Source organism: Thunnus maccoyii, chromosome 4 (assembly GCF_910596095.1).
Source record: "Thunnus maccoyii chromosome 4, fThuMac1.1, whole genome shotgun sequence".
Lineage (NCBI taxonomy): Eukaryota > Metazoa > Chordata > Actinopteri > Scombriformes > Scombridae > Thunnus > Thunnus maccoyii.
Genome location: NC_056536.1, coordinates 27,292,600 through 27,315,366, shown reverse-complemented (window position 1 = coordinate 27,315,366; position 22,767 = coordinate 27,292,600). Strand labels below are relative to the sequence as shown.

The following is a 22,767-nucleotide window of genomic DNA, read 5'->3' as shown; positions in this document are numbered from 1 at the left end:
CAAAATAGGAGATTGATGTTTTTATTTGAGGTGTGGTGCTTTGTTTCATGTGTTCATAAAAACACTGATTGAATCTTAAGAAAAATATTATTAAAATGTCATTCCTCTTGTCTACACGCATTCTCGCACTTTTTGTCCACACAATATTTCCAGTATATCGGTAGTCATCAAGTAAATTGTCCGACAATATTATGGAAAAGTGTAGAAGCAACTGGGAGCGTCATTTCCGGTGGAATATTCCAGCGGATTTACCCTTGGTCTTTAAAAGGACGTGCCGAAAAAGCGGTTGTGAAGTTGACAGGTAAACGGCCACATCTACTGTGTATGCTATTGACAGCGTAGCAACTTTAAACACACAAGTCAGATAACAGACAGATAAAGGAGAAATTAGTCTACTTGGGGGAAAAAAAAGAAAAGGAAAAGAAAGACAATAAGATCCAAAGTGTTCGTGCGCGTTTAGACGTCTCCATCATTTTTTTTGTATAGTCTCTGTAATCTGTGGAGGTCCTTTCAGGTAAGATGAGATGCACTTTATGTATGGTAACCGTACGTTCACGTTAAAAGTGAATAGGTATTATAGAACAGATTACATTTGTAGCATCATTTGGTTGTGACGCAGTTGCGCACTTGCTCCGGCCTTTTCCTTAAGATGCTGTGATGTCAGACAGTATCATATACACCTGTTACTTTGTTGTTATTCGCATGCCTCCGGTGATGTTTATGCACAGAAGGATATTGGCCGTCTGGCGCTGCATTAGCTTTATAGGGGACTGGTGCTGAGGATAGAGCGTTGCGTATTAAGGCTCCTGCTGAGCAGCAGGTGGTTTCGGACGTAGCAAAGTAGCAAAAGAGTAGCAAAAGATTTGGGAAGCCTTAAAGAAGAGCCATGGCTGAGTTATGTGGCTTACAGCCTGTTGTGTGTTTGATATTTTGGCAGTATGTTTTCAACAGTTAAAAAGATAGACAGTGAAAGGAGATGTATAGCTTACGCACACAATTTAAAGTTAGATTCAGCCATAATGTTGTAATGTTACAGCTATCACACAATATTTCCATCAGGTCAGCAGTGGACAGATTTACAAGTGGACTGCTACCAGTATAGCAAAGTGTGTGGTTGCCAAAACTGATCACCTAAAATCTTATTAGGGGCTATTTTAGGATGATGATGTTGTTAATTTATATGTCAAATTTTGAGATAGTCATAATTTATATACAGTACAATATATGTGATGTATTTATCTAAAGTAAGTGCTTTTAAATTTTGTCTTTCAGCTGTTGTGCTGTGATCCAGAGACAGTCATGATCCTCCTGACTCCCTCATCTGGTAGGTACAGTGCTTGTTTCTCAATCTTGTCTCATAATCTGGATTACTGTATACCAACATGGACATGGGTGTTAAAGGTTTTAATGGGAGGTGTTAATAGGATTAAAGTAGCCTAGATCTGCTTTAATCAAATTAGGCAAGAAAACAGCCACTAATACCCTGAGGAAGTTTTAAAGATGCTTAGACTGGATAGAACGGGATGGAATAATTCATTTAATAGAATTAACCACTGAATATACTGTTGTTGATATCGGTAAACAGTATCAGATGTGCCGCAAGTAGCACATATTGCAGGTTTTATATGCAATTATTATAATTAAGATCTGACCTGGAAGAAATAGTTCATTGTTACTTTATGGACATAATAATGTATACTATATACGTTTTACAGTTTGAAGTTACAGTTACTGTTGGATACGATATTCGCTCAAGGTAGTGTATACCGTGAAACTGCGCTACAAATTCACAAACCACACCCAATAGACTGTATAGGATTACATCTCCTATGACTGGTGTACATCATGTATAATTAAATGCAATTTTATCGTCGTTTATAGTTATATTTTATGTAGTTAACTCCATAACTTCTCCAGTAAATTCACTTCAGATTATTCTTGTTGTGAATTGTTTTCCTTGCTTTTCGTTCAGGCTTTTAATCGTTACCAGGTAACATAGCAGGGTATTATATAACAAGGGCCTTCCCATCATGCTTTGCACTCATTAGGCAGCAGTCCAGAAATAGAGACCTGCTTGAAATTGACAGTGTGTATGGCTCTGGTTTATCCCCTTTTTATTAGTCTCCGGGTCAGTGCATTGTCTCGAGGTTAGAGTAAAAGTTGAATGTAAGATCTGCAACCCAGCAGACTTTTATGCACATGGAGCTGCATGTGTGGCTCTTATAAAAAGTCAATGATTGTCCAGTTAGTGAATTTGGAAATTACATGATATTCAAATTAAATGCAGAATGTCACCTGCAGTAACTCATGTGCTGTGTTTTCTGACTCAAAACCTTCCCGTGAAAAATTTTCAGGTAATTCAAATGCAAGGTTGTAATTTGTGTTAAAGCACAAAAATGAGAAGTGAAAAGCATGCTGTCAAGTAAAAGTGTACGTTTTTGTTGGCTTTCTGCTGTGTCTCATGCGCTGTTTTCTTTCAGATGAAGAGTCTCTTGAACTCGTCTGGCTTTGGAATCACAGGAAGTTCAGGGTGAAGGGTTGCTACTGCAACATTTCAAAATATTGAAACTTTGCGGGTCATTTATCTGTGCATACTGTCTTGGACAGTACTATGACTTGAGAGAAAGTTATAAACTCACAAGAGTGGCGACGGACAGAAAACAGATTTCTTTGTCTGTCTGTTTTTGGCTGGAGTGAGGCAGTGTCAGCAGTCATTCCATCTTGCTGACTAATAGTGTATGTAGCTTTGACTGTAGTAAATACTGCAAATTTTGTCATCAGTGCAACTAAACATATCAAGTTAGCGTGACATGTTTTTACTAATTGCACTGTAAGCAAAAATAAGTCCTATAAACTGTTTTATTATTGAGGATATAACCTCATACAGCTTAGTATTTTAATATAAACTGTACGTCATAAAAACAAGGAAACCAGGGACGGTTGTAGATTTATTTTTACACCACAATCTCCATCCAGGCTTAGTTAGCTATGTCAGTGCTGCTACCATGTACTTGTCTCAGGTCACTATGTTTGATCAGTCCAATTGATCTCATGTCAGGTATGTGTCAATGCAGTAGGTCCAGCTCACACTCACAGTAGCCAATGATGTATGTGGTAGTCCTCTAAATGTCCATGGCTTGTTCCCCCCCACCAGTATTTCTGTGTATTTGACCCCTGATAAGATCACATTTGAGTGCTAACACTTCACATGCACCCTGTTCAGATACTGTATCCTTTTGACAATTTTCCTTTCCAAATATTTTCTAGATATTGAAGTTAACTGCATGTAAATGCGGCTGTTTTTTTTTGTGACAGTAAAATATGTAACACATGTCTACTGTATAGATATAACTGACAATGTAATGAGTAGATAAAGAGACACTTTAATGTTGCATGCTGTAGGCTGCGCACCCCTGATTGAATGAATGTACAGTAACAAATGCATTTTAGTGATCTGAAAATGGATGAATGTATCGTAAGGTCGGTCTCCGTCCCATAAACATACGTCTTGGTAAGTGATGCTTCTTTTACATAAGACGAGGGAATCAATGCCGTAGTGATATTTTGCTTTAAAATACAGTAAAACAAGGAACACACAGCATTTGATGGTTTAATATCCTGCAGAAAGGATTTTCACTAGATGGTGCACAAAATATTGTTATTTAGTAATGACTGCTATTCGTAAAGCATCCAGATTACTTTCAGGATTTTGACAACTGAGGTCTGACTCAAACTGGGATATAATTGGTAAACTATTCCCGTTCAGACACGTTCATCAACAGGTCATCTGGTATGGTCAACTGATCGTGGTAGTGATTTAGCTTTTTCTTTAAACCACAACAGAGGTTATTTACCTAACACAAACAACTACTAACTGCTGTTGTTTTGTGGTCTCAGGTTTCTTCCAGTGTACCAACAAGCTCTTTCTGAGTGATCAGGCCACAGGACTCCAGATCAAGGAGTTTGCACGTAAAAATGCAGCTAACGCTCTGTCAGTTGCCAACATGGTAATGGGCATGGCCTCCATTCTCAGCAGTCTCAATGGGTGAGTGAACACGCCATTATTGGAATTTACTCTCTGGAACATTAGGCAGGATCAGCTAATCTAGCCAGCTAATGGCCCTAATCATTGTGTGGATAGATGTGGATTTTAGTAAAAAAAAAAAAGAAAAAAAGAAAGATAATAATAATTTGAATACATTTTGTCATATATATATATGTATGTGTATATATATATGTATGTATATATATATAGGAGAAAGACAGTTATTTAACTGTATTTTGAAATCTAAACACCACTAGTATTTACTTGTGAGAACTTGCAGATATTTTACCCTTTAAAATGGGTCACTGTCATCAAATAGCTTAACCTAACAATTCACTCTGTTTTGTTCAGGCACCATCATGCTGCATGTTGGCTGGTTCTGATTGGCTACCTGCTGGATTTGGCAGATGGAGCAGTTGCCAGGCGACTTGATGCCTGCTCTGCACTGGGTAAGTGGAGTGTTGTGGTCAATAGTTCTTACTAAAGATAAACTTCAACTGGGGTGTTGGCAGAGCTTGCTGCTCCGTCCTTTGTCTGGACTTGAATTTGGCCGCACAGGGTCACACAGAAAGGGAACCAGTAAAAGGAAACTCAGCTATTGGAATACTCTGGATACTCTTACAAAGTCTCGAGAAGAGTCATACATATTTTATATAATGCAATTTGAGCTTTTATCAATCAGTAGGTATAATCAGTGGCTTTTTAGCCTTTCTTATATTTCTAAAGACTGCAAATTATACCCATAAAAATTTCAAGGTTGAGGTTTCTTCTTGGTGGTGCCACCTTAAAAAACACCCAATGCAAATATGCATCATATGAATTACCAATGCTGGCATATTTTCAAAAAGATCACAGTCTCATATATAGTAAATCAAGAGGCACAAATAGCAGTTTTAACATTGCTTCCAGTGTACAAGTTCACATTTTCTCCCAAACCCAAAATAGCTCCCAGGTGCATCACAATACATTGTTAGCTGCACATTTCAGTGGGCTTTGTGTCCCGACAGGGTTTTTCTGCATGACTTTGCAGGTGGATGTTGTTGTGTCCCCCACGTATTTTGTCAAATGAACAATCAGTTTCTGATTAAGCAGCCTAATTCCACAGGATCACGACCCAATTGTCTATTTTATCCCGTTGCTTTGGGTTCTCTGCATATCTGAAATTGCTAAAATTGTTGACCCTTGGCTGTGGAATTCCACCTCGTTCATTTGAGCCGTGGCCTGAATCACCTCATCCTCATCTGCTGAAAACATGCTACGTGCTCCTGAGGGATAAAGAGACAAGGCAGGGGAGAATGTTGTTTATAGAATGGCCGCCCATTGGGCTGACACTGAAATTTCCACTTGGAGATTTTTGCACGTACGCATACCACTGTCATGTGTCAGTCACATTGGCGGTGACCATGCCGAAGAGATGATAACGTATTTACACTGACTTTTAAAGAACGCAAACCCATGACTAAGGCACTGTCGGATTAGAAGTAGTTTAATAATAGGACAGTTGGCATTCGCTAGTAGCGCTTCTAAAGCAGATTATTCAGAACACAATATTTTTAGTATGGGTATGGTCTGTCAGCTGTGAAATCCTAACACCAAGGCAATTCATTCCTCTCTGTGAACTTCACATAGACACTGATATTGACATTTTTTTTCTTTTTCATGCTCAGGTGCAAAGCTAGATGATTTTGCTGACTTCACAACCTTTGGGATTGCCACATCGTTGCTCCTGAGGACACCTGACCTGCTGGATAACATCCTATGCATGTGTTACGTCATGTCTGTGTTCGTCCGCCTCTGTTTCTTCTCAAGCGGTAAGTCTCTAAGATGTAGTGTTATTGTACACTGTAGGTTATGAAAGTGATGTTGTCAGTCATTTGACTCTAACTTAATAATTTAAAGGACATAGTGGAGATTTCTTCTTGTTTGGTCCGTAGGCATCCCATTCATGTATCGTGGTCTGCCCTGCATCTACTCTTCAGCCATCCTGGCCAGTGCCTCTCTGCTGTCGGGGGGAAACATGGCCGTGCTGCGGGTCATCGCGGTGGCCATGATCCTCTTCATGATCAGTCAGAACTTTTACCCCCACGACAGAGTGCTAGAGTCGCAGGCCTGGAAGAAAGCAGTCTACGCTGGAGGTACAGTCATTTAGAAAACAACAGTGTAGATGACTGCCAGAGCTGATGATTAAAGTAATGATTCATATTAGAAATGCATTTTTCAAATCATATTTTAGTTACAACATTTAGCATCTGCATGTGGTAATGGTATCTAGCCATGTAAAGAGTTTGGGTTTTATGTACTGAGATTTTGACTTATCCATCTGCCACTACCCCAATACAATGGAGGTGAATTGAAATTAGTTTGTGCTGCTCAAAGCAACAGGAAATTGATTTTTGAACAACTTGAAAGCAATGTGTCCTTGCACAAAAAATGTCCAGGTTAGGATAATCGATAGAAGTTGCTGTTTTCAAGTGGATTATCTTTAGCCATGCTTGTGGCGGTTGGTCAATCTATCACTTTGGTCCAGACTGAAATATCTCAGCAGCTATTATTGGATGGACATTTATGGTCTCTAGAGAGGAATTCTGATGACTTTAGTGATTCCCTGACTTATTCTCTATAGCACCACCATTTGTGTGTTTGTTTTTTCAAAATATTTCATGGGGCATTTTATGCCTTTATTAAATTGCAGTAAAAGATGACAGGAACTGAGGGGAGAGAGAGAAGGGGAACTTCACGCATCATTGGTCTGCTGCCGGATTCAAACCGTGAACATTGCGGTTATGTTGCATGCGTCCTAACCATAGAGTAGTACAGTCTAGGGTCTTAACCAGTAGACTACCGGAGTTGTTTGGATAAATATTGGATGAATTGCCTTGAATTTGTCTGAAAATACCTGCAATATATAATGACATGGTATCATGGTAAAGATATCACAGTAAACATTATATCTGCAACATCAGCATATTAGTGTTAGCATGCTGATGTTAGCATTTAGCTCAAAGCATTGACTTACTCTAAGTAGTAATCTAGACATTAATCTGGACAGTGTTTCTGGCAATGCATGCTGCCGTTGCTGTCATTTTTCAGTGATTACCCACTGTTAATCAACTCATTTTTGTTTTTCCAGGAGTCATCATGGTCTTCTGCTCTTCCTTCCCCCCTGCATGTGTATACTACTTACTGTGGTCTGTCTCCTACATTTTGTTCCCAACATCCCTTTGGAGCAGCAAAGTATAAAAGGGTTGCTTTGTCCAAAAGCCCCAAATAATTTTACCTCTGGCCCGTCTGGGTGAACTGAGGTTTCCAGACTGCTGCTGCTCCTTACTGCCATGGAGTATCCAAGCTAAACATGCTCATGCGCCACAGGCGAACACTCGCTCTATTTAATCTTTATTTTAATGTGACACCTCTAAGACAGAACCCGGATTGACGAGAGTGGGATGAGAAGGACATTTTAATGATACTGGTAAGGATTAACTGTCATGCTGTCTTATTTGGTGCACATTCACTGAAGCCAGGGTTCGGGTGACTTGTTCTAAAAACTGAATTGTCATCAGGTTCATCTCTTGTGTAATCTCCCTACTACAGTATTAATCCAATCTTTCATCAATGTTGTGAATGTGCAGCAGCAGGGCACATCATCTTCTCTATTTCAAATGAAACAATTGCATACATTTTGATATGCTCTTACCTCCAATTAGGTTTTTAAATGTTTAATTTTGTAATTACATAGAACATTAAAACGCTTATTTCCCAGTGTTGAGCATAGCTTAATGAATAACTGTTTGAGTGCTCTGTAAGTAAGGCCTTTAATTGATCTACAGTATGATTTCTCAGCAGCATTTTCAAGATTCAAAATTCCATGTCCTTTCTGTTTTTTTTCTATAACAGTGATGGGCATTCATACAGCATTATGACTGTGTTAACTGACATCTGTTGAAGTTTTTATCAGGGTTGGGGTCACTTCATCTCCATGGTATTCAGGTCAGGGGTGTGGGTTTCCTCAAAGTCCACCTTTTTTCCATTAATAAGTAAGTACGTTTTAAATGGGTTGAACTGAAAGTGCACTGACCCCAATCCTGGCCTCTTTGAACTAGGGACATTTAGCTTTTTAACAGGTTGTCACTTTGTCCAAGAAACTATGTATTAGAGTTCCATATTTCTTCTATGTGTGATTTTATTGGGTCATTGTATGTGTTTGCCTCTGTTTTAAGAGGCATTGCAGTTTAAATACTAAATCCACACTGGATCACCGTTACATCTTCTGACGACAACTGAATCAGTGATGTTACTGCAGTTGTCTCTGATTTAGGTGAGGTCAGAAATTCAACACGAGTGCAGGTTGCAGCCCATAAATAACACTGCAACAGCAGTTTTCTGCCACATGTGATTCAGTGTGAATTTACCCTCAAAAGACAACACAGAAACTGCAAATCCTGCCATCTAGTGGATAAGCACTTCATCTCGCTGCCTGTTCTGCTTCCACCTTAAAGGTGTTGTAACACTGCATTACAGTCAGTGTTGGCTGTGATCCCAAGTGCAATGCAGAGGTTTTGAATCCTAAACCCACAGAGGTTGATGAAGGGAAGGATAAGTGTCTTGTTACTCTTTAACTTGGCCAGTATTCAGTCTGAGGGACATCACTTTCTTTTGTAGACCAGTCCTTTTCACTAAGGACACCTTCATGGCATCACTCATCACGTCTCACAATCGGTATTTGTGCCTCTCTGCTGAGACTGTACATTGTGAGTGACATGGGGAGATTATAGCCTATAACTGTTCAGAAACTACAGTTCAAAGTACATCAGAGTCAGAAAGATAAGATAATAGCACAGAGTAACAGGTAAATACATCTGTTCTCAGCCCTAAATATTATTAATATTTAAATTTTGATTCACTCTGTATCTTCTAAAAATGGTCATCTTTGAGTTTGTAACCAGAGGTGTCAAAATAAAGGTTACGACATCACTTTGCAATTGGAGTTCAGTGACTTTAATGATTTGAACCCTCTATAAGCCATAACTCATAGTTTTAGCAAGTTGTGAGTTATCTAAATGAGTCTACCTAACGGAGCTCTACCTCAAAAGCTCTGTTTTTATTATTTTTTAATGAATGCAAAAGGTCATGTCTTCTGATTGGGATACTGATTTAAACCCACTGTGGGGTTTGACAAGGTTTATGAATGTGCTCTGGTGCATTCAGCTTTCCTGTGTGGTTGTTTTGGTTTTCAAACTGTAAAGTCACAGTAATGTATGCATGCCAAGAGCATTATAAAATACAAAAACTATACTTTACCCAATGCAAAAGATCCTGATGAGTAATAAGACCTGTGCTTTGATGTCTATACATTTTTGACAATAAAGAGGTAATAATAAATACTTGCTTTCATCCTTTTATCCTTCATTCATTGTATCATCAATATATCACTGTAAAAGTACAAAGTTACATGTTTTCTTGCACATTTTTTTTTCACAAGTTGAGCCTATTCAGTCTATACATTCAGATTAATCTGCTGAGTCTAAAAACAAAAATGATAGATTATAGGTTATCATTGTAGGTAGGCCTACTGGTCAACAGTAGATGTCACAATCTGATATATAACCACACTTAGTATGAAGATCTTTTCCTGTTGATGTTCCTGTTGTCATATGGTTGTACCTGCATCTACGAGAGCAGTCCCGCCTTTCTGTTATACTCAAATATGTCCATTATTTCAGGAACACAAATGTCTTTAGTAGCTGCGAGGTGCAGTGAGGACTCTAACAGCTTTATGATGGATGAGAATGCAGGTCGGTCTTTGAAACTCCACATCCAACAGTACTTCATCAGATCATACCTAAGAGCATACGAAAGGGATTTAAAACACATTTGGTGTTAAAGGAGTAGTTTGACATTTTGGGAAATACATAAAAATACACATATTCATGTTCAAGCTAAAAGTCAGATGAGAAGATTGATACCACTCTTATGTAACTGTTAATAAGGGATCTTTACCGGTGCCCAGAGGCTGATTTGTTTTTTTGCCTTTGGACAGAGCCAGGATGTTTCCAGTCTTAATGCTAAGCTAATCCATCTGGCTGCTGGTTGCACTGTAGCTTCATATTTTAAGAACAGACATGAGAGTAGCTTATCTAACTCTAAACAGGAAAGCAAATGAATATATTTCCAAAATGTCAAACTATTTATTTCCAAGTTCAGTGATTTATTTTTTTTGTAAAACCCCAGGGAGAGTATTATTTGAGTGGAAATTCATCACAAATGACTCAGTTGCTATTCCTGCACCAAGGGACAGTAAATCATTCCCTGTTAAGTAGCCCTTCTGCTTTACTTACAAAGGTCCTCCACAGTTCTCTGGTCTCTTCATTCGATAAGACCCTTGTAGCTTTGGGAGCACAGACTGAGGCTCCAGCTCAGGATATGGAGGAGAGCCTGAAATAAAAAACAAAAAAACGTATTCTTGAAAAATAAAATAAATCAAAAACGTGACTTTACTGGTAATATGATGCTGATGATGATGTGTCATGATCCAATACTACACATTGTAGAAAATAATACGTTTAAAAATAAGCTAAATTGAAAAGGTACAATTCAGTTGTGGCTAAATAAGAATTTCTTTAAAGACAACAAGACATGGTACATTACCTAAGGTAATCAGTTCATACAGTAGAATTCCAAATGACCACCTACGGAAAAGAAAATGTCGACTGCAGATCAACATATTAAAACCATTTTCTCTATGATGTAGTAGGCATATAATAGCAAAAACAGATAACACATTCTCTGTGTCTTTTGTGTGTGCTTCTTAGCCACAACTCTTGCCCTTACACGTCGCTCCTGTCGATACTGAGCTGCATCATAATCCTCTCTGGAGCTTGCCATTTAAGAGGCACCTTTGCTGCCCTCTGCCTAATTGCTGAATCCATTTTGCGTCCTCCGAACGCCACACCCAGCCCAGACACTCGGGCTGAGAGGCCTGGGCCAATTAAGATGTTCCTGGCAGCAACATCACCATGCACCAGCCTGTGCGCTGACATCAGGTAATCCTGAGGGAGGAGGCAATTACAGCCAAACATATCAATCTTTGTTTGAAATATTCACTCAGAATTCAAGATAAACAACAATTTATCCCCTTGTACTTTGGGGAAATAGGCAAGTGCGTCATGCCCTGCTGTACCACAGCAGGGCATCTTGTATAGAGTGTGACATCTGAATTGTGCTAATTGTAGTCTTGTTGTTTGTTGGAAATAATTGGTCTTCAAAACGTGACTCACCAAACCCGCTGCAACCTGCTTTGCCACCAGAAACACTGACCTCTCAGAGAAGCTCTGCGGGGGATCCGCAGTGTTTGAATTCCTCTAGAGGGAAGAATAAGTCTTTGTCATTGCGCTAAACTGAGGAACTGAGGAGAATGCATGCATCATCAAATACAAGTTTGGACCGAAGAAGTGTACCACAGTTACATTTTTGAGTGACCAGAGGAAATGAAGGAGGTTCCCAGGGCTGTAGGCGTCTAAGACCAGGTACATGGGAAGACGTTTGGTCTGACAGTACAACATCTGCACCACATTCTCATGTTTACACACTGTGACATGGAACAGGACCCACTGCACAAACTCCTTAGCTTCAGGCTGGTTGGGGCCATCTATACAGAGTCACAGCAATAGCAGAGGAGTCAAATAATAACATATAAAGAAAGTTAGCAACCTTATTAACTGTGTTCTTATTATAATTACAATATATGAGAATGACAGAGGAAACTTATCTCCTAGCCTTGTGACATTCATGCTGTACCTCGGAGGGACTTAACCACAACGCCAGAGGAGGCTCCATCTCTCTTCTTCAGCAGACCTTTACAAATGGGGCCATAGCGGCCCGTCTGCCAAAACTCTAGTCCCTCAAGAACACACTCCTCAGGAATTTCCCAGGGATTCAAAGCTGCCTGGATCTTTGGAGTGCTTACAGAAGCTGCAGTCAGGGATACACTCTTCTGGCCTATTAAGAAAACACAACAATAGATAAGTTAGCACCTGGCATTGGTCTCAGGCACTGATGTAAAAGAGCTTTTGATTTTCTTGGTGTTTTTCAGTGTTTTTATAAAAACGGATATTCAGTTTTTTTGCAGTTCATACCATTTGTAAAATGAGCCGACGTCCTCTGTGCTCTTTGTTTGTTCTTGTGGAGACCGCAGAAAATCAGAGCCACCACAAAAACTGTGCTCAGAGCCAACAGAGAAGGGATGATAATCACAGCGAGAGGACCGGATGATTCTTCAGCTTAACAACAAGTAAAAAAAAAGAAAAAGCAGGTTCAGAACATTTCAGAGAAGTTTTTTCATTATTTACTTTATTTCAACAAGAATGAGAAAACCAAAGAGGAGCACATCATACTGTCCTTACAAGAGTGAAATCAGCATGTGACGGATATCAAATCACATTGTTTGTTGAGTTCAAAAAGAAAGCAACTTCCAGCTGTTTGCAATGCAGTAAGAGCCACGTGTACTGTCAAACTTACAGCACAAAGGGAATGAGGTATCGTTGCCACATTTTGTGTCCACATCCATAAGGAGCAGCTGGCATTTCTCACATATGAGAGAAATGGCGGATTATATCGACAGACGAAATTCAACAATCATCACCAGAAGAGAACAATCCCTGTGGAGAGTAAAACTAATTAACTAACTCAAAATTGAAAAATCAAGCATGGCATGAAGTCTAATTGCTACAAATGACTTAAACATTTTCCTACCTGACACATGATGCCCTAGTGTGTGAGTCAACAACCTTGTAATACCAAAATGAATACGGCAGCCCAGCAACGGAGAAGCTGGAAAAAAAATTGCAATAACAAGGCTGTTATCAGCTGCTTTTAAAAATCAGCCCAGCTTTATCTGTCCGCATGCAAGGGCGCTGACCGATGAGGTGAGCTGGAGAGTTGACTGAATGTTAATCATTAACAAATGACCAGAAATGGTAACATTAACAGGTGTGAGGCTCACACGTACAGTGCTGCTGTTAAGTGACTTCAAACTGTGATTAATATGCACATAAAAGTGTTAAGTTCGGTTAATTATGTATGTCTCATATGGGGAAATTTGGCTCTGGCTCATCAGACAGTGAACACATAGGAGTAGTGCTGCAACTAATGACTTTTTTTCATTATTGATCAATCTGTTTATTATTTTATAGACTAATTGATTAGACATTTGGTCTGTGAAATGTCAGAATGTGGTGAAAAATGCCCAAGATGCAGCCTAAAATGTCTTGTTTTGTAAGATATTTGGTTTACTATCATAGAGGACTAAAGAAACCAGAAACTATTCATATTTGAGAAGATGGAACCAGATAGTTTGAGCATTTCTTCTTAAAAGAATTACTCAAAGCGATTCATTTATTATCAAAATAGTTGGCGATTAATTTTCTGATGATCGACTAATCGATTAATCAACTTATTGTTGTAGCTCTACACAGGAGCAATAAACCAAAGCAAATAAAACAAATCTAAATAGGTAAAGCTAATAAGAATCAGTAAAAAATAATAAATATTAAGTGTGTGAAAGTATCATATAAAGTATAAAGCCTCTGTGCATCGACCCAGAAATTTTCAAACAAAGCAGCCAAACATCTGTTCATTTCAGTTCTGTTGTTGGAGGTTTTATTGTGGTTAAGTGTTGTTGACAGGCAGCTGTTACATTTTATGCAAATGTATTTCAGGAAACGGCATTTAAAAACAGTGTTGTTGTTGTTGGGTGTTTGGATTGAGGTTCCATTTTACGACTATTACAACCAGCAGAGGGCAGAGTTGCGCAAGAAATTGCCTCAAGCAAACAGCCTACTCCTCATCTCTGACAGCAGGAGAGGTTGCAATTCTCCAAACGCGTTTCATGGATATAAAAGTACAAAATCACACTCAATAACCTCTTAAAAGTAGCAGTCTATTGTGTTGGAAACGCATAAAAATCGGCACAAACGTCAGACCAAATTGCTGAACTGTGCGTCGATTATGCTGAATTTACACCAAGCAATTCCCACGTGAAAATATGCGTTCCAGTGCGGGAACTCCGCCTTTCTAAACACACCATGGAAACAAAACCCAGCGCTTCTTAGGGCACAGAAGACCCACCTCTCGCCTTTCATTATTGGTTCAATGAAAAGGCTTTAGGACTGCCCCCTGATCTCTGATTGGACAGAAGTCCCTGCAATCAGGAAAGCAACACGGAAAAAGATCAAAAAAAAAAAAAAAAAAAAAAAAAAGTTGTGGAGTGAAGCTTAATCGGATCACGGCTGTTGCATGCTGCTGCGTATTTTCTAGTAGAAAAAAAAAATCCCCACAGTGCCTCTGGAGAAGTAGGGGAAATTGCAGTGCGCGCAACGGAGAGCGAGGAGCAGGACTTCGGTGTTTGGGAAGATCACATAACCGCCCGGTTCAGAGGAGGGACAGCAGGTATGTTTTCCCGTCTCCAAGGACTGCCTTGCTGATGTCACCGCGGAGGAGGGCAGGAGGACAGGTGCGCAGAGTAAAGTTGCCTCTCCAGTAGGCTTGGATAAAGAACTGTCACTGAGCGGCGAATAACCCAACAGCTGAATATCTTTAAGAGAGTTTAACCTTTTTTTTTTTTTTGGAGTTTTGCAGTATTTGTCGAAACTCTTTTCTTGGCAGTGTTATCAATTTGGCTGGCATTTTCTTAAGTCTTTTAAGTGGAATATTACGCTTTTGGAGCTGACAGGCTCTCCAGTGCGCACAGACTGAGAGGCTCACAGGATCTGCTCTGTTATATCGGGGTTTAACGGCGCGCGGAGGAAGCTACATCTTGGTTTTTTTTGTTTTTTTTTAAGTGCACATTGTTGTGAACTGGGGTGTGGGATCGAGACGCCCCAGCATCAGAAGCAACACTTTCCGCTTCAATGCGACACTGACGCAGCGGGTCTCGCATCCCAGTCGCAGACAGGTGATGCTCGAGTAATTCAATGGAAGGATCGATCATCACCAGAGGGAGTTTGATTTGAAAAACATAAAAGACTTTTTTCTCCGTGGAATGGAATACAACACAAGAAAGCAGCCTCAACTTCTATAATCTGCAATGATTTTTCCGTGCGTCATTGCGTCTTAGAAACCAGAAGCGGGTCTTGCGTTGAAGGACAATCGTTCTTGGACTTCCTTCCCAGGTTTACAGGAGCTACCGACAATGTCCAAGACACTGAAAAAGAAGAAGCACTGGTCCACGAAAGTGCAGGAGTGCAGCGTGTCGTGGGGGGGTTCCGGGGAGTTGGTCACGGTAGTTGAAGTGCGAGGCGGCGCTGAGCTTGGAGAGTTCCCCCACCTCGGACACATCGTTACGGAGGCGATGGTTTGTCACGCCGGGAGGTTTCCCAGCAGCGGGGACGTGCTGCTGGAGGTGAACGGCACTCCGGTGAGCGGACTCACCAACCGAGACTCACTGGCTGTCATCCGCCACTTTCGAGAGCCCATCCGCCTGAAGACTGTGAAACCAGGTGTGTGCCCGTCCTTATTTTGAATAACAAAGACCCCCAACCGCCCCCCACCCCACCCTCATCCCACCCTACCCACCACCTCTAACTCCCACATACTGTACACAACCAAACCTATGTGTGAATCCTTAAAAAGCAAAGCAGAGTAACCTGAAAATTGAGAAGCTCAGGACAGGTGTGAGTAGTCGGCTACTATGAATAAACCAGAGGTAAAGCTTCACAGCTGAGCCCCCTGTTTGCCTGTAGGGTGATGTGTTAAAGGATCAGGTGTGCAGGTATATTTGGAAGCAAGTCTAAAGCATCTAAATTGTCTACCTGCATGCCTCCTTTTCACTCATGTGGAGACACAACATTTCGTACACTACTTGCTTCTTCTGCTGCAGTACAATCCTGCCAAACAGCAGGAGTGAAGGACATGCTGTGTTTCAAGCATGTTTGTGCAGAGTGCCCAGATCTACACGCACTACAACATAAGCCATGAACGGTCATTAAGCTTGCAGCCCTTTGTCTGAACTCAGTTTATAATCTTCTTTGCATTCACACACAATGTCCTATTCTGGGCTCCTGTAACACACTCATAAAGTCATCACACACACACACACACACACACACGTTGCTTTAATGTCATTGTAATTATCTGTCTGTAAGTCTGTTTTTTTTTACCTGACTTACCAGCAATTACGTCTTTATGGCCCACAGCTATGCCTAATGAACGGTGTTAAATGTGTCAAAACGTAGTGACATTCAAACACTACAAGTCATGTGGGACAGAAGGTGTGTGTGTGTGTGTGTTTATGTGGATGGATTTGATGGAAGCACTGCTGAGTGTGGCACTATGCAAACACTTAGCAGGGATTTGTTAATGGTCGCCTTGCCAGCTTACGATGTCGGTCCGCTCGCAGCGTTGAGGTGAGTCCAAGTCTAATTGAATCAATTAGGCACATAGACTTAAATCCCCTGGATGCTGCGAAAGCCCGGCGACACGGTGTTGACGCCTCGACTGTCTGGCTTCGTGGGTGGTTGTCGATGAAGGGGACGGGTCTTCCTGTCACACGTTAGGTTCACCTGTTGATTAGAGTTGAGGTGTGTGTGGTTGAAATCCACTTTTATACATCACATGAGACCAAACTTAACAGAAATAAAACAATAAAAATCTCAATTTTTAAGCTTTTAATTACAGTTTGCTGGGAATCAAACTCATTATGATATAGTTACACTGACAATAGTGTTGATCAAGCCCATGATCCCTCAGATTGTGGCATTTCAAACATAACGGAGGTGATTTGTGAATGTAATCTTGTATTCAGACATAAAATTATAAATGAAGTAAAAGCGAGCATCATCTCAGTTGCACAACATTAACATTTCCATGCTTTTTTGAACATTTTCTCTTGACATTGCGTTATGTAATGTCACTTGTATGTTAAGTGATGCTCCAGCTTCACTCTGACGTGTGTGGGCTGCTTACCATAGGCTCCTGTGTTCCCCTTGGGGCCCTGCTGTGTGTTTATATCTCTGTCCCCTTTCTCATGATTAATTCACGCATCATCCATCATTGATGGCTGCCCGGTGCCACGATGAGGCGGCGGCTGATGGAAGGATCAAATGTTAGGCGACTGGCGTGGGGGTATATATACTTGTATTCTCTTGAGGGTGAATTCTAGGAATGAGGAGTGGATTTTTTTGGGGGTAGCCTATATTTTAGTACTTTTGTAGACTTGTCACCACACTGTGTTGCTTGTGTGCCTTGTGTTTGCACACCACAGCAAAAAAAATATTCCATCAGCCTAAAAGGGAAGCATTTACTGTACATTATTTCAGTGTATCCCCCTGTCGGATTTTTTTTCTCCCCTTTTCTTGCCGCCTAGTTTGTCTTTACTTTATCTCCTCCCTTCAGCCGATTATGCCTTATCATCACATTTCGCCATTCCCCCCTCGACTCTGCTATTTTCTTTCCTTCGCTATATTATTTTATATTTCACTCTGATTCTCACTTTTGCCTGAGTCCCCTTCCTTAATCCTCCATCCTCCGGTTCACTACATATTTCCTCTTTTCTCCTAGTCAATCTTACAACAAATCATTACAATTTTGCACAATCTTTCTCCACAATTTTACTCCCTTCAGTGTTTCTCACTGGAGTAAGTAGTTTTAATCACCTGCCTTGACAATTACGCCTTCAGTTTCTAAATCAAAACATGCCTTTTGTGCTGTCAGTACAGCTGAGATGTTTCCACACTTCTCCTACGCGGTCAGGACAGAAAACCTAAGTTTGTCACGAGCGGTCCTCTGGATCCAGACCAGCACTCAGTATGCAGCTCCCATACTGATAGAGGAGCAAGGCAATAGGCGGTAACCTTGAGGGGACGATTGAGAGTAGGGGCGTAGTGATCGTAGATACCTATTGCAGCTTAGAGTGTTCTGAGTGGGCAGTTCATTGATTCATGCTGTAAACAGACTTAGATCTGCTTGTTTTTGCCTCCATGGAGCTTAATGGATGGACCATTTAGGTCTCCTGTTCCACGGCGCCATCGATTCACAAATCCGATCTATAATAGAAAGTGAGAAAAATGTTTTTCAAAATCCTGTTCCCTTCTCATAGAAAGTCTGAAAGACACATAATGATAATAATATACTGAGATGACCAAGGTTCACATTTTATAGACCCACTCCAGAGGTTATCTCTGATCGCAGTATATGAATACAAAGCAAGGCCTAGATGGAAAAAGCACTTATCAGAGGTTAAAGTCTAAAGTGTTTTTATCGTGGTGTTCTTCCTGGTAACAGATGTACAGTTACTAAAAAAAGAAAAATGGGAAATGCTTATGGTATCTTTGGTGGATAGATGCACTTTAATGCTCAATAATATGAGCTACAGTCACATTATAATCCTACCAGACCGCCTTAATATAACAGTTGTATTTATTTCAGCATGGAACATAATACACCAGCATTAATACAAATGCTTAAATGTTACAGACGCCCCTCAGCAAGAAGTGAGGCTTTATCATCACTGAGTAAACAACTACCAACCTTAGATTTTAATGAGATTCTTCCTGCTGGAGAGTTTAACTGGGACTAGTTGTCTTCTATCTCTGTCGGTTTTAAATCTACTCGTGACTCTTTACACAACTGATTAATAGCTGAACTCATCCGAATCCTCAATGCCCAGAACAATCCTCTCTTCTTGATTTACTTCTAACAAATCCTCCTCATAAATATTGGGATATTGGCATTTTCGCAAAGGATATGAGCAACCATTGTGTAATAGCTACAGTCGGACAAGCCAAGCTCCCAAAATCAAAACCACGGATTGTTCTTAAACGAGATTTTAAGCGTTTCTGCGAGCGAGCTTTTTCTTCATGATTTGTGGGACTTTGACTGGAACAAGATCTCTGTCATTAATGATGTAGAACCGGCTTGGAAATACTTTCATCATGCCTTTACTATTATTATAAATAAACATGCAAACCCTTCCACAAATTCAGAGTGAAAGGCTGGGACGATCCTCGGTTTTCCCCTCAGCTGTCTGCTAAAAGAAAAGGATGTTGCCTGTGTGAAGGCCAGAAAAAATCCAAATCCCAGGCTGACTGGCTGATTTTTAGACAGCTCCAAAGATCTCTTAACCTCTCTCATTAAAAAAAAAGGCTAAATCTAAGTTTTATCTTTTTAAAAGTGCTTGTAACTTTAAACGATTCCAAGAATTTTTTGGAAAGTAATAAAAATCTTCGTTTGGGAATGTAAACACCAACGAGTTGCCAGCTTCCATTGCAAAAGAATCTGACTGATAAATCAGTCATTCTTAACTGCTTTAATGAATGTTTTGTTTCTTCAGGTTCTTTATTTGAGTCTTTCCATCCAGATCCAAGACAGCCTAATAAACAGAAGGTTCACTCTTCACCACCCTTGATTAATCATATGGTTCAGCCATTCAGTCTTCCTTCCTCCTATTGATGTGATAGAGGTCCATAAAGCCTTAAACCAACTGGATCCTGACAGGTCTGGTATCTACTTTCCCTCCAACCTGCTTTTATCTGCTTCGGTTGTTTCGTAATTTCCATCACATTTTTCCATAATTCCTTTCTGACAATCATCCAAGAAGTTTGGGCACATTCTCCAACAACATTGTTATGTGCCTGGACCGAGCATTTGAGAAAAGTGTGAGTGTCAGCCAGTATTCAAACTAAATATGTCTTGTGTTTATGTTGCAGTTTGGACAATTGAAGCTATTGTCTATAGAATACTTGCTGTCACTGACTTTTTGTAGGACTTCTATGGTGCACAAACTGTTGAGTTTTAGCAGAATCACTCATTAAAAGTTGGCTTTTTATGTCTTTGAGAGAAAAATGAGAAAAATACACCAAAAATGGATATTGTGGATTCTTTTAACCTGAACAACATGAGGTAATTTCCTATTTACTTGTTTCCAAAGCAGGCAATCTCGCTTCCTTTTCTTTCTGGCTCGCTGTCGGTGTTATACTAAGGTTAACACTTCATACGTTTGCCATCAGCAGAGCAACAGAGCAGCGAACGCCACAGTCTGCGTTAATGTGGTTTCCCCCCACGGTGCAGTCAGGACTTCTATGACAAAGCTGCTCTAAACCAGCTGAGAGGAGCTGTCAGGATCTCTCTGGTTCTGTGGCTTCTTCTCCCTTCTGTAATGTAACTGTCACTGCCTTTGTCATATCTACGTCTCCAGAGAAGCTCAGGTTTGTCTCAGAATTTACCTTGTGAATTCGGCTCAGAGAAGAGTTACAGTAAATATCAGAATGCGGTCCTTTCTGTTTACACTGTGAGAACACAGAAGCCCACGAGCCCCTCAGTCGCACATTTTTAATGAAATACCTCTTTATCTTTGCTGCAGTCAAAGGTTCGGGGTTGCAAAATAATCTTCAATCCTATTCATCCTCCTCTCACCCTACGCTGCTCTAAACATAGAGGCCACTCAACATTCCAAGTGCAGATGGAGCTTTACCGGCACCGTTCTCATCTGTGCTCTCTCTGCCGCATCCTATTTTCTATGTTAGCCTGTGTTTATGTGCTGTTTATGCGTATCGCAGTGATACACCTGTCGTGACACCCACCCGTCATCCCCTCCCACTGGCTGCTTTCCCGGCTCATTCCCCAAACCTGTCACACTTCTCCGCCTTCCGCCTTGCCAGCCCGGCGGCGGCGGCGGCGGCAGTGAGGGTCGTTGGTGCGAGCAGATGGGCGCACCGAAGCCCCCAGACGGCAGCGGCTGCCGCGCATACCAAAGCACACCTCGTTGGGATCCTCTCCTTCTGCAGCACCTGCTTAGCATAGCCCCTCTCTTAGTCCAATCCTTCTGTTTAACAGCAATTTACATGTCTGTCTCCTCCTTGCATTTATTTCCTCCTTCTCCTGCAGTGAAAGTAGGCCCAGTGAAGAGGAAAGAAATGAATGATGGAAGGTTTCTTGCTCATTGAGGGATTCCTGCATCATTTGTACACTTTTGAAACCATCAGCGATTGGCAAAACACCCCAAATCTCCCCCCCCCAGATGTTTAGTGACACGGGTATCCCTCTTCATCCTACCTCGCTCATACCGTCCTCAGAGCCGCATTGCGGTAATGAACCGTCCAGCAACAAAGATAGCATTTTCATATGAGCCATGCCTCTCACTGGCAGGCACCATGACTTGGCAGGCATGTTTAAAGGCAGTGGAGATGAGAGTGATGCTGATTCACCAAGGCTGCCTCTTTCTACTCGCTGAGTGGTCGTGCTGCGATGTCAGCAGCAGCAGCAGCAGCAGCAGCAGCAGTGTGTCCAGGTTGCTGCTAGTGGAAATGGACACTGTAGTTTAGAGACACATGAAAACACACACACACACACACACACTCTTCTTCCTCAGAGACCTCCTGCCCTCTTTCCCTCAGCTTGACTCCTAATAGGTCTTTCTCTAACAGCGAGCCATCCCTGCAGCTTTTTTATCCCCTTCCGAGATAAGATGAGGTCAGCTTCTAAACAGTGCATATATATATAACGGAGAGCATAGCCTGGCAGCTCCTATATCATGAGGAATGATAGCCTCCGCCGCTGCGCTGTCTGAATACAGCTTCATCCTTTTTTGTTTTTCACCCGTTTTCACTGAAAAATCTCTTAAAAGGAGCACATAGGTTTAAAACGGTTCTCGCCATGTTGCCACAAAGCCCACAGTTGTTTTTTTATTATTATTATTGCGGCAGAAGGACATTGATTATCGCATTTGAAAGTAAACAAGGTATGACATTGACAGCTCAGAAAATGCTTCCTCTAAGAGAAAATCAGTTCAAGTCTGTGCACCAAAGGTTTATAAATGGCGGTACATCGTTAACGAGGAAAACAGTGTATATGTCTTGCAGTTGCAGTATGCTTAACATCAAATTTGTGGTATGCATTTTTCAAAAAGCCAACTTTCAACCTTTTTAATATTCACAATAAACCCCAATAATAGATATTTGTTTTTTGCAGGAGGGATTTTTCTTTTCAGTTTTTTCATAAATAAAAACAAATGATCACGGGCCCCGTGTTGTGTATGAAGCTCAGGTGGAATCTGTGGTTCGGCCATTGCATCAACTCATGTTCCACTCAGCTATAAGAATGTAAATCAGTGAGTGTCTCAGATATGGCGGTGAGGTTGTTTTGGTAATCAAGGCTGGCAAAAGCGGAAAAGATTATTTCCTGTGTTGTTGTTTTTTTTTGTTTGTTTGGGTTTTTTCCCCCTCCTGTCATCCATTAACATTGTCATTGCTTTGCTGCACTGAGCACAGCTATAACCTCCTGATAAGAACGGCCCCTCTCTCTCTCTCCCTGAGACTTAACAGCAGGAGGTCGCCGGGCTGGAGTAGACCGCTATCGCACAACGAGTGGTTATGAAGACTGCGCGCTCCTAGCAGAAACGCACAACCGTCTGACCCTGATGTGTTTGAGGACGGATTGACTACAGGCTAAGAAATTGTCCCTTTTGTGTAGCTGCGAACGGCAGACGGGGGGACTCGATTCAAGAAAGGGAAATCAAGATGGAGTGACGGAAATTGACTGTTATGAATCAATACGCAGGTGGAGATGTGGATAGAAAGGGGATACAGGGGATAAATTATGTGATAGATTGAACCGAGTTTCCTCCAGATGCACAATCACTGCCCTCAGCGGAGAGCCTATTTGGGGACTTTGTTTCTGGCCCCGTCTGTGTGAAACATCCCTGTGGTGTTGCAGCAGAGGCAATAAACAGGAAC

At 41.0% G+C, this 22,767-nt stretch overlaps 3 protein-coding genes across 9 annotated transcripts in view; 2 read left to right on the top strand and 1 right to left on the bottom strand.

Annotated features, from left to right (window-relative positions):
- Positions 1-220: 220 nt before the first annotated feature.
- On the top strand, positions 221-9,674 carry tmem269 (transmembrane protein 269). Of its 5 annotated transcripts, none has more exons than XM_042410119.1 (8): positions 265-301; positions 1,273-1,324; positions 2,481-2,530; positions 3,898-4,045; positions 4,397-4,494; positions 5,713-5,856; positions 5,980-6,180; positions 7,176-9,674. In XM_042410119.1, the coding sequence occupies exons 4-8, from the start codon at positions 4,005-4,007 to the stop codon at positions 7,283-7,285; spliced, it is 594 nt and encodes a 197-aa protein (XP_042266053.1). In that variant the 5' UTR covers positions 265-301; positions 1,273-1,324; positions 2,481-2,530; positions 3,898-4,004; the 3' UTR covers positions 7,286-9,674. The 5 variants fall into 5 exon arrangements, with proteins under 5 accessions (XP_042266050.1, XP_042266053.1, XP_042266054.1 ...); XM_042410120.1 differs by lacking the exon at positions 265-301 and adding an exon at positions 308-514; XM_042410116.1 differs by lacking the exon at positions 2,481-2,530 and having other exon boundaries at positions 221-301.
- Positions 9,667-14,243, bottom strand: si:ch73-206d17.1 (tyrosine-protein kinase STYK1). Of its 3 annotated transcripts, none has more exons than XM_042410115.1 (11): positions 14,168-14,243; positions 12,794-12,871; positions 12,560-12,699; positions 12,178-12,321; positions 11,840-12,040; positions 11,509-11,690; positions 11,320-11,403; positions 10,874-11,091; positions 10,691-10,731; positions 10,381-10,477; positions 9,667-9,884 (listed from the first exon to the last, which is right to left on the bottom strand). In XM_042410115.1, exons 3-11 carry the CDS (start codon positions 12,606-12,608, stop codon positions 9,713-9,715), a joined length of 1,188 nt encoding a protein of 395 aa, XP_042266049.1. In that variant the 5' UTR covers positions 12,609-12,699; positions 12,794-12,871; positions 14,168-14,243; the 3' UTR covers positions 9,667-9,712. The 3 variants fall into 3 exon arrangements, with proteins under 3 accessions (XP_042266049.1, XP_042266048.1, XP_042266047.1); XM_042410114.1 differs by lacking the exon at positions 14,168-14,243 and adding an exon at positions 13,963-14,159; XM_042410113.1 differs by lacking the exon at positions 14,168-14,243 and having other exon boundaries at positions 12,794-14,159.
- A 69-nt stretch (positions 14,244-14,312) lies between these two features.
- Positions 14,313-22,767, top strand: part of magi3a (membrane associated guanylate kinase, WW and PDZ domain containing 3a) — a 120,913-nt gene continuing 112,458 nt past the window's right edge. Inside the window, exon 1 of the mRNA XM_042408534.1 lies at positions 14,313-15,537. Within this exon, the coding sequence (XP_042264468.1) occupies positions 15,231-15,537 (307 nt within the window). The 5' untranslated portion in view covers positions 14,313-15,230. The remainder of the gene's footprint in view (positions 15,538-22,767) is intronic.

What these genes read in the sequence shown, in the direction of transcription:
- tmem269 (XM_042410116.1), top strand. Translation starts at nt 1,300, where the DNA reads ATGATCCTCCTGACTCCCTCATCTG. An exon ending in ATTCTCAGCAGTCTCAATGG is followed by an intron (nt 4,046 to 4,396) that starts GTGAGTGAACAC and finishes TGTTTTGTTCAG; the next exon opens with GCACCATCATGCTGCATGTT. An exon ending in CCTCTGTTTCTTCTCAAGCG is followed by an intron (nt 5,857 to 5,979) that starts GTAAGTCTCTAA and finishes TTTGGTCCGTAG; the next exon opens with GCATCCCATTCATGTATCGT.
- si:ch73-206d17.1 (XM_042410115.1), bottom strand. Translation starts at nt 12,608, where the DNA reads ATGGATGTGGACACAAAATGTGGCAACGATACCTCATTCCCTTTGTGC. An exon ending in GTCGGCTCATTTTACAAATG is followed by an intron (nt 12,041 to 12,177) that starts GTATGAACTGCA and finishes TTTTCTTAATAG; the next exon opens with GCCAGAAGAGTGTATCCCTG. An exon ending in GTATGAACTGATTACCTTAG is followed by an intron (nt 10,478 to 10,690) that starts GTAATGTACCAT and finishes TTTTTATTTCAG; the next exon opens with GCTCTCCTCCATATCCTGAG.